An 11,176-nucleotide genomic window follows, 5' to 3' on the forward strand; every position below is an offset into this window, starting at 1 on the left:
TGAGAGTTGAGAGAGAGTTAAGAGAGAGTCAAGGAGTCTCATCTCCATGTACGTTTGATAAGTTCGTGAAGTTCGTTTGTTATGTTCGTTTGATTATATGAAAAGAGTCGTGGGTTGTCACCCAATATCTCGTGTTAGTTTGTTTGATAAGTTTGTTTGATCTAATTGTTTGATCCGCCTGGGCCAACATGTGGTTGTATGTATTTACTATTTAAGCATGTTTGATTAACTCACATAACATAATATGGCCGGCTTGCAGCAACTGATCGAAAGATATCAAAACACGGGCTACGAGAAGCTAACAATGGGGAAGAAGCCATTGTTGAAGAGAGTGAACAGAAGATTCAAGGGCTTTAGGTTATTGGTGACACGTAAACTCAAGTGGAGGAGCTTTTGGATGGCGGTGATGCCATCGAGGAGGACGATGAAGATATACAGTGATATGTTGAACCAGATGAAGGTTGATGGTTCGTATCCCGCAATTGTTTTCACTTGTCAATTGGGGCTTCCTGTGCTTTCTCATCCTACTTCTAGTTGCAGAAACACTAGTGTTTCTTATTGTACAAAGCCTCCGATGCTAGCATAGTTTTTACTGATTTTGTTGTTGATCAATGTATACTATATGTTTTTGTTGGCTTAATTTTAGTTTTCCTATGTTCATTTTTAACTAAATTTTGATACTTTTTATGATTAAAGATCATAAATCGAAAAAATAATATGTTCTTCATCGACAAAAACATAAGCACATTGTAAGGTTTAATCTATAATGAGAAACAAATAGTATAAAAAGAGGGAAAAAATTCGCAAACGGGAGAAAATGTAGTGAAATGGTTTTTAGGAGAGAGAAGATGTTAAAGGTCTCCCGTCATTTGAAATACAATAAGGTATTCCCCCATTTGAAATAACGGAAGTAGGACATTTATCATGTGTTCCGTCATTTCAAATGGCGGAACCCACAACATTTCTTCCGCAAATTTGAGTGGTGAATCCCTCAACAAGAACTAGTATGCCCCTATAATTTTGACTTGTGCTATTTTTAATGTCAATAGTGCACAATGATCTAGGCTAACAGAGTCTTTTCACATTTTGCACTCACGTCTGAAATGACAAGTGTTAAAACTATTTTTAACTTTTATTTTTGGTTTTAATAAATCCTAGCATTTTTAATTAATTGGTTAAGGTATGGATTTATCGATGGAAATCATAATTAAAAACTAGACCAAAAAAATAAAAAATAGCTTTAACACTTACCATTTGAAATGGTAGTGAATAGTAAGCTTCTCCCTGTGTTTTAACTTTACCCCAAACAATAATATAAACTATATTTTAAATGGCAAAAATTAAGAAGTCAAAACATTAAACATAGTTGATATTATAGTTGTGGGGCCCTTTATTGAAGAGGGCTTCCAAAAATTGACGGGCAAGACTACTAAAAGTAGAGCAGACTCACTCGCCTTAAAAAAGATTGTGTTCGTTGTCTTAGGCGTCGGCACGACCCACCGTCTCCATACGATCATAGATAGGTCGCCTCTCACCCTGACAGGACGAGTTAAATCCTAACATTACACACACCATCCCCTTATATAACTCACATTACTAGCCTGCCTATTCTCATTTCACCGATGTGGGATGGGAAACTATAACACTTCTTGTTCTTCAATTTTCATTTCTTTTTTATTATGCAAACTTCACAACACAACTTCTCATAACCTCAAAAATAAGCAGGCTTCATGTACAACCAGAAGCCACATCAAACTATATATCAACTAAACTTTTCATAATAAACTATCATGTACATGTTGAATTAAGTTTACAAACTAGGCCTCAATTATTTTTTGCATGACCGAAAACACCATTTAGAGCAAAAAGCTTATGACTTAGTTAAACTCGATCATATACAACGCAGTAATATTAACACAGTCGTAAGTTTATCGATGAAAGCCAAACACTAAAACATAAGTTAAGATTCTTGAAAAAAAATATAGAAGAATACGAGAAGGATATAATTGACTTGTTTTTTATGAAACATGTAAATCTCAGATTTTGAGAAAAATATTATTAATGGGTAAATATAAAGAGTTTGAAACCTTTAAGGTTAATATAGGCAAAATGGTCGTTTCATGAATTGTGTATATATAAATTGGTAATCTGATATATTAACTAGTTTTTAAGGGCATATAGGATATTCTAAGTTCATATATATGATATTTCACAAGTTTGTAAGGGTAAAATGGTTATTTCTTTTTTCTCCATGTGTGAAAAAAAACAATGAAGCTTCGAGTTACAGACTTTGTTCACGGGGTAGACGGGCTCGGAAACCAAAACTTTCCTCAGCCAGTAGAAAAGTCAGCAGCAGAATATTTGGTTGAGCAAGCTAAACTTTAGACCATCCGTAATGGCCCGTTGTGGGGGTATAAAGCGCGCCACTTACCAGCATTGCATTGGTCTCATTCATACCTTATTTACTCATATATTATTCATACAAGCAAGTAACTGTCTTATGGAAGCATCTAGATTCTAGAACTTGTCTTTTAATTGATTGCAGGCTGTTAAACTTGATCCTATGTTTACCAAAAACATTGGAAAGATCGTTCTTCTTGGTGGAATGTGAATCCTGCTAGTGAGGCTAATGTAAGTAACTCACTTTTGTTGGAATGTTAATTTACACCAAGTTGTATTTAATTTACACTTTATGATGTGCAGATATATGGTGATCAGTAGCAGCAAAGTGACAATCTTTTACATGTATTCCATTTTTCCTTTCTGAAAATGATGAATTAGAATCATCCTACTTTAGATTACCTCAAATGATGCTACAGAGTAAAAACTACTAACATTTTTTAAAAAGAAATTACAAAAAGGCAGTTTTGTTTACACTTTTTAAAATCATATTTAGTGATTCAACATGTAGTTTTTGTCAAACCAACTAAACCAGATTGTTAACAAGTAAACGAATTGAATTATTTGTAATTACCAACAATGCTAGAAAAAGATATTAATATTAATATGACAAACATTCCAAAGAAACATACAACTGGACGAAAAAAATAGACCAAGGTGTCCCATGAAAAAAGACACAACATAACTCACAAATTAACTTCAAATAACTTAACACAATTCCTCTTCAAACACAAAGCCACTGTGTTCAAGTCTCAAAAATCATATTCTCCGCCTCTTTCCGTATCGAATCAAACAGCACAGAAGACAGATATCGCTCCCCAAAACTCGGGAATACAGCCTGCAGTTAACGCACATCAAAATCTCATTAGCTGCATGCAAACACCACACGTAATCACGTGAAATTTGTCACCTCTATTTTCGTGACAAATTGGCAACGATGTAAATGATATTATTACAAGAGCCTGAGTATGTAATCAATAATCTTTCATGTAATATCCTTCAAATGGATCGTGTTTCCATGTTCACATCACGTAAATAACATTGCAAATATAAAATTAAATAAACTGAAATAATGAAGAAACTTACAACAATGAGCTTTCCAGCACTTTCGGGCCTCTTTGCAATCTTGATTGCAGCAGCGGCTGCAGCACCAGATGATATCCCCACCTGCAACAGATAAAGCCCGGGCCATTAGAGGTGAGCAAAAAACCAATTAGACAAACCGAAACTGAAGAACCAAACCGAAAAAAAAAACATCGAAAAATAAGGTTCTTTGAAACTTTGTGATTTATGGCCCAAGATTCGTTATTTGGGCCAAAAGTTTAATGCCTAAATTCATTCAAGGTGGCTAACAAAAACTTTAGTCCAAAAGTTTTAGACCCAAATTCATTATTTTGGGGCAACTTTTTCAGGCCGAAACATTTTAAGCCTAAATGGAAACCGAAATCTGACCAATTACCGAATTGGTTCAGTTTGAGCCCAAAACCAACCCATGCACACCCCTAAGGCTGCCCGTCTCAGAATAATAGAATATCAATTAGAAAATAAGCTTTAATCATGAATAGCAACATGAATGAAAAGGTGACACTGTTGGATGGAAATGGTAAATTGACTCAGTTAGATAACGGATCAGGATAAAATCATGTATATTATGGCCCAGCCGAGTTGAGTTGAACCAGAACACTTTTGTAAGACTTTTTAATGTTCCATATATATACTAAAACTATATTATTTCAACATTAATCTAGCTTTTGCATAAAGTGATCTAGGAAGTTGTATGCATTCTATTTGGCCCATGTCCCATTAATCTATTCTTTTAATTTGCCTATTTAACAGTTAGAGATAAAACATAACCCAAGTAACCCATTCAAAAGTAAATGGGTCAATTTAACATTTTCAGAGATTCATGTTATAAGTAACTTTAACTTACAAGTAATCCTTCTTTAAGGGCAAGAAGCTTTGCAGTTTCAATGGCTTCTTCACTTGAAATCTTAACAAATATGCATAAAACGTCATATTAGGTGAGACCAATCAACATAGGACATCAAATGCACAAATTCTAATTGTAGAAAATAATAAAAACCCAAAAAGGCGTATTTAAAAGAAGTTAGGGGTGGGTCATACTTGTATAACTTCATCAATAAGATCGACTTCTAAAACACCGGGGATGAATCCAGCACCAAGCCCTTGGATCTTATGTGGACCTTACACATGAGAAATAAGACAAAAAATATTCATTAGAAAGCCCTTTAATATAATACAAGTTAAAAAAAAGAAAAAGAAACCATCAGCGTAGCTTACCTGGCTTTCCTCCAGACAAAACAGCACTTTCAGAAGGTTCAAGGCCATAAAGCTGATTACAAATGAATAAAATAATTTAATCAATTAATTAATTAGAGTTTATTTTATTGGTATCGGGTTGAACAGGTATATGCGAAAAGTTAGCTAAAATTGAAACAGTGCAAATGGGTCAAACGAGTCAAACGTCGCCACAAATATCCTAAATGCCTATAAGATATTATTTGTAGTGATGGTTTGTGCATTTAACCAATATAACCGAACCTAATAAAATACCGATGGGTCAGTTTAGTGTTTGTTTGGAAACCGATATTAGTCGGTTGGCTTTGGTTATAAATTTTCCATAACTGAAAACAGACCCAAACCAAGTTTTAGTAAATCCATCGTTAACCGAAATGACCCAATACGTAATTACGTATAACCGAATGATACAAATGTTAAATGGTAAAACTTAAATTATTCAAGCCCAACTGCGTTATTACAATTCATTTAGTGGTTAAAATGTTCAAGCCTATACTTTCAGGCCCAACTGCATAAATTTTAAGCCATTTTAGCCAGGCCCAAACATTTCAAAACCAAATCTGCTTTGCATTAACCGACCTATAACCTAACCAACATGTAAAATTGATTAAACATAACCGACTTAGACAAAACATATCGGTTATCATTCTCCGGTTAACCAAAAGTTCGGTTATGGTTACAAGTATAGGAAATCAAACCTTTATGTTAGGGTTTTGCTCTTTAAGATATTTCCCTGCACCCGTAATCGTACCGCCAGTACCAATGCCAGACACAAGAGCATCAATTTTCCCATCTGAACCTTTCCAGATTTCAGGTCCAGTTGTTTCATAATGTATCTAAAAAGATTCAAAAAAAAAAGTCAATCTAGAGTTGTAACATAAATATAACAGCAACAATAATAATGATGATAATAAAAGGAAAGTACCTTTGGATTAGCAGGATTCTCAAACTGTTGAAGCATGTAAGCGTTTGGTGTTTTAGCTATTATCTCCTCGGCCTTCTGAAGAGCACCTTTGACTCCTTTAGCAGGGTCAGTAAGGACCAACTCAGCACCAAAAGCACGGAGAACAATTCGTCTCTCAAGACTCATTGATGCAGGCATGGTGATGATGAGTTTGTAGCCCTTGGCTGCAGCCATGAAGGCTAGCCCAATGCCCGTGTTGCCACTTGTTGGTTCAATAAGGACACTCTGTACGAATCATACAACAAAAATATGTCAATCGTAACAATGAAATATGAAGACTAAAGTATAAATGCACAATGTTGTTCAAGAATCTACGAATGATATTCTAACATACCACTCCAGGTGTTATGAGCCCCTTTTTTTCAGCTTCTGTGATCATGCTATAACCAATCCTGCACACGCAAAGTACACACAACCATAATCAAATTCATATCATATCATCACCCTTACGGTTACTTCCTAGGTGGTTAGTTGTCTTTCCTCTTTTCTATGTTACTACTACTACTACTACTATTTTAACTACTTCTGTTAACGGTAGTCTACTATTATTAGTTATCTTAGTAATTTTTGTGATGTTTTTCCCTAGCCACACTATACGTTATCTGTATTATTATACTCCTGCAAGAATTCAAAATATCTGTAAAACTGTATTGCTGCTGAGTAATATTTTGTGTACTAAACAACTGAAAACAAGATCTCTTTAAATAGAGATTAAATGATATAACAAAACATTAATAACTATCATGACATTCAAGCTAGATATAAAACAATAACTAAATAACACACATAAAGATAAACCGTAAATCAAATCATAACAGCTCTAATAGACAATAAACTCGGTTCTACAGTTTGACTTTAAGTCAAAGGTCAAATTCAAGTAGCTGTAATGAAAATAATCCAGTGATAAACACAACACACCTGTCTTTCACACTGGAGCAGGGTTCCATGGATTCCAGTTTAGCCGCAATCCGGCCGACACATCCATCGACAACATTGTTGAGATAAACCAAAGGAGTGTTACCAATCAACTGCATGTATATAAATAAATATAATAATAATGAATTCAAAACCTAATCAAAATTAGTTATAAACAAAACCTAATTTAACTAACTAACTAACTATGATTAAACAACAGCAGGTATAACCAAAGATCTGGTTCCTAATATATTATATATAATAATCAGAGAAATTGAAATCAAACAATCAGCAAGCAAATAGACTTACTTCAGTAACATCTTTGGCGATCGCACTCTTTCCTTCCGCCATAGTTACACTGGAATCAAACAAATTCAAGCTTAATAATGTATTTATGTGCTGGATTGCATGATAAACAGTTGGCGGAATTAACAAAATGATACTAATTAATAAGTCGATAAGAAATATGATATTATTATTATATTGGCCACGAGTTTAACGAAGTCAGTTATCACACTTTTATTTAATTAATTGATTATATTATCTGCAAATCGAATGAAAAGATACCTTTGTCGAGAACGATTACAAGATGAAGCAGTATTTATAAGTAAATGAAAATGGACTTTGGTGACCTTCAAGGGCTACTAAACAAACAAAATACTAGTGTATTATATAGCCCAAAATCCTAAGTTTAAGGCAAGTGCCAACCGTCTAATCCTACTTTAAGGCAGGTGCCCATCAGATTTTTGAGAAATGTTAGAGCTCAGAAGCATACAAAAAGAAAATGAAACTTATTTAAAATAAATCAAAAGATAAAAATATTAGAGTACCGCTAATCTAGTTGTTAGGATACAGAAAAGAAAGGTTTTTTAGACCCTTTTGTTTTGTTCTTTGATTAAATATTACTTTTACTTCTTTATTTTTGTTCTTTTTAAGGGTAAATGAGAATACTAGTTTTTTTTTAACGGATAAGTTCTGTTATCTAGAAGACATGAACTCAAAAGTTTTTAAACTCTTAGGGCACGTTCGTTTCACGAAATTTATTTAATGGAATTTGAATTGGAATTGGAATGGAATGAAATGTTTGAAAATCCCTATCATATGTTTGGTTGGTTAATATGTTATTGGAATTGGAATCTTCATCATTCTATTTATCCCCCTTCAATCTACTAACATAAAATTAATAAAATAACAAAAAAAAAATGAAAAATTAAAAAAAATCTAAAAATATAAATATCATAAAATTAATTAAAAAATCAAAAATTTATTTAAAGATCAAACAAAAAAATAATAAAAAAACTAAAAATATATTAAATATTTATAAAAAAAATATATTAAACTAAAAAAAAGTATTAAACAAGAATTTAAAAACAAAACAAAAATTAATAATAATAATTATTATTATAATAATATATGTGACGGCAGAGTAGTTGTTTGATAATAATAATAATAATATATGCTTCATCTTCACTGTTATTGTTGTAACTAAACACACACATAAAACCCTAACCTGTGGTGGAGGAGATCGCCGATGGAGAAGAACGACGGCGGAGGTAGACGAGCAGGACGGTGGTTCACGGCGGTAGAGAACGGCGGTGGAGGTAGACGAGCAGGACGGTGGTTCACGGCGGTGGAGGTAGACGAGCAGGACGGTGGTTCACGGCGGTAGAGAACGGCGGTGGAGGTAGACGAGCAGGACGGTAGTTCACGGCAGTAGAGAACGGGGGCGGAGCATGGTGGTAGAGAGAGGCGGTGGAAAAGAGAGTCAATGGTAGTGGACCGTTGAAGATGATAATGGGTTAAGGTTTAAAACATTCCTTAACATTCCTGGTGGGATTTTAAAATCCTATGAAAATGGGATTTGATGGGATTCTCTTTCCATTCCAATTCCGGTTAATAGAGAAACGAACACAGGAATCTGTGTGATTTAAAATCCCATTCCGTCCAATTCCATTGAATTTCGTGAAACGAACACGCCCTTAGTTTTTTAAAGGTTTTTTTTAAGTGGATCACCAACTTCATTAACAAATGGGATTACTAGTTATTTCTACAAACAATTGCAAAAAAGAAGTTTTGCACAAAATCGCCCATGGTTGCTGTCACGGAGTCCTATCATATGAGTTATTTCCACAAAATTAATAACTGAAAACACATTTGTTAGTAATCCAAACCATATCAATGATGATTGATTAGGTCGTGCGTAGTGGGCGGCGAAAAAGGGCGACTTCCGGCGAGAAGAGGCTACAACCCCCCCCCCCCTGCGGCGATTTTTTTTGGGGGGGGGTTCTCGCTCTCTCTTCCTTTACTTTTATTATTATTAATATTTATATGTGAGTGTTATACATACATACATACATACATACATACATACATAGGGGCTACAACACCACTACACCCCTAAAACAAAAACTCACATTTTGCTAACTGGGTGTCACATGACACAAAACGACCTATTTTGTAGCCCCTCCACTACACATAGCCTTAGGGTGATGGGGGGGTGGGGGTGGGGGCGGGATGGGTAATGGCATACGGGTTGTTCGGCTATTTTTATTAGAATGTGTATTTAATTAGTGTAATAACCTAATATAATTTTTTTATAAGATCCTCTAAAACAACGTTAATCGGGGTATCTTTTTCTTTATTTTATTTAAATATTAAATTAGTTATGTTATTTTATCATCAAATTTTTTTGTTTAACCTATTTTCCATCAATTAGTATTGTGCCCTCTGTACAAAAATTTTCTGAAACCGCCTCTGATTGTATCTCTTGATTTTCTCTTGATTTATATGTAGGATAAGCCTGTGTGTTTGTAAGATGAGTTTAGCCTTTATATCAATACAACTATCATCATATTTCCAAGTTTTTCTTTAAATGATATTTTTCTACAAAACTTTGTATAACATTTTTATAAATTCCACATCGGCTAAGCCTACTTCATATAATAGGCAGAGTCTCTAGATGGTAGCCTCATTCTAGACTCCTTCGACCTAGTCCTAAAAATATTTTTTTGAGCTGCCAGCTAAGTATGTATTTGGGACGAATGGTCGGCTGAATAGCTTGCAAGCTTATGTGGACCTATCGGCTAGTGATGTGGACTTACAGGCTAATTCAACATGCATCTTGATAGGTGTCGCCTCCCCGATGCTTCCACTTAGAGAACTTTGTGATTTTCAGTGTTAAAGGTGTTGGTTTAGACGGATCTCGAAAATACTCATCTTTGATTAGCTGAATGAAAGATGTATGTAGGATTTGTAAGCATTTCTATTCTAGTAAAATCCTAGCGAACTATATATATTTTGGTAAATTTCCCATAAAATAGTGATGTAACAAGAGAGATGTATGGACCCCTTTTAGATACATATATAGTAGACCTAAAATACAACGTAATCTTTTGTCACAATCAATTCATATGAAAAAAACTGTTATAATCAATGAATTTAGTTTTATTAAACTTTAATATTAAGTGGCTGTTTGTTTATATCTGAATAGAACCATTCAGATGTAAACATCTGATTCATTCAGACTTCAGGCTGTTTGTTTCCAAACAAAAAAAAACATCTGAATGGTTAAAATTAGGTCTTAATCATTCAGACTTATTGTTGTTGCTGAATGGGACAGAGGCTCATTCAGATCTGACTCATTCAGATATGAATGAACCAAACAGCCCCTAAATTCATTTTATATACTTGATTACTTCTTTAAAAGGATTATACAATAAAAATCATAGTTTTGTTGATTACATGAGGTCGTCCAAACTTGTTAAAATTGTGTCCGACTCAATTACAATAGCTGTTACTTTAATGTATCTAGCTTATGAGGTTGGTTCGGCTTTGTAATTAGTTTCAACGCGCATAAGCACCCTTCCTCATGGCAATTGCCCGTTTAACTTATTAGGACATCTTGCTTATTTATACTACTAACGTAAGATGAACAACTTTAAGTTAATACGCGCGTTATAGAGAAATAATATGATGTGAAATAATATTGGAAAATCTTAATTTGAGATTTTTGGTATGAATTTGAATTCCACACGTTATGTTGATAACACATTAAGACTTGGAAATTTCCACAAGAAATAATACTTTTAACAGTATATATATATGTGGAAAGTTACATGCATGTGAGTGAGATGGCATGCATGTTAAGCCAAAGCAAGTTGGACTTTTTGAAACCTAAAATATTTATCTTTTTCTTTTTTTCTTCTTTCTCTCCATCACCACATACTATAGAGAGAAAGTGATGGATACATAATGCATCTCTATTTCTCAAGGTAAATATCTTGAACCACTTCTGGTTTAAAAGGAAGGAAAAAAGAAAAATAATTTGTATATTGTGAAAAATAAAATTGTATATTATTTGGACATTCTGTTAGAACCTTGTTTTGTGTTGTAATAACAAATGCCTAAATAAGTACACAAATTTCTCAAAAGAAAACTAACAAAACATAGAGTTGTAGGAATCCATAGAAGAAGGTAACACGACAAAATATTTGCATTTGAATTTAAGTTTTAAATATCACATTAATAAAGAAATTTTATAAATATCAAACAAGATAAAATAAGTTTTAGATATAAAAT

General features: G+C 33.6%; 1 protein-coding gene across 1 annotated transcript; it reads right to left on the reverse strand.

The window, feature by feature from the left end:
- Nucleotides 1-3,018: 3,018 nt before the first annotated feature.
- LOC143633993 (cysteine synthase-like) lies at nucleotides 3,019-7,110 on the reverse strand. Its single transcript, XM_077102192.1, has 10 exons — nucleotides 6,908-7,110; nucleotides 6,602-6,711; nucleotides 6,018-6,075; nucleotides 5,645-5,908; nucleotides 5,418-5,555; nucleotides 4,702-4,753; nucleotides 4,525-4,604; nucleotides 4,331-4,390; nucleotides 3,487-3,567; nucleotides 3,019-3,238 (listed from the first exon to the last, which is right to left on the reverse strand). Exons 1-10 carry the CDS (start codon nucleotides 6,947-6,949, stop codon nucleotides 3,146-3,148), a joined length of 978 nt encoding a protein of 325 aa, XP_076958307.1. The 5' UTR covers nucleotides 6,950-7,110; the 3' UTR covers nucleotides 3,019-3,145.
- Between the last annotated feature and the right edge of the window lie 4,066 nt (nucleotides 7,111-11,176).

This window comes from Bidens hawaiensis, unplaced genomic scaffold, assembly GCF_021521415.1.
Source record: "Bidens hawaiensis isolate Kalapana, Puna unplaced genomic scaffold, B.hawaiensis_p1.1 tig00000512_1, whole genome shotgun sequence".
NCBI lineage: Eukaryota > Viridiplantae > Streptophyta > Magnoliopsida > Asterales > Asteraceae > Bidens > Bidens hawaiensis.

What these genes read in the sequence shown, in the direction of transcription:
- LOC143633993 (XM_077102192.1), bottom strand. Translation starts at nt 6,949, where the DNA reads ATGGCGGAAGGAAAGAGTGCGATCGCCAAAGATGTTACTGAA. An exon ending in TGCTCCAGTGTGAAAGACAG is followed by an intron (nt 6,076 to 6,601) that starts GTGTGTTGTGTT and finishes TTGCGTGTGCAG; the next exon opens with GATTGGTTATAGCATGATCA. An exon ending in GGCTCATAACACCTGGAGTG is followed by an intron (nt 5,909 to 6,017) that starts GTATGTTAGAAT and finishes TGATTCGTACAG; the next exon opens with AGTGTCCTTATTGAACCAAC.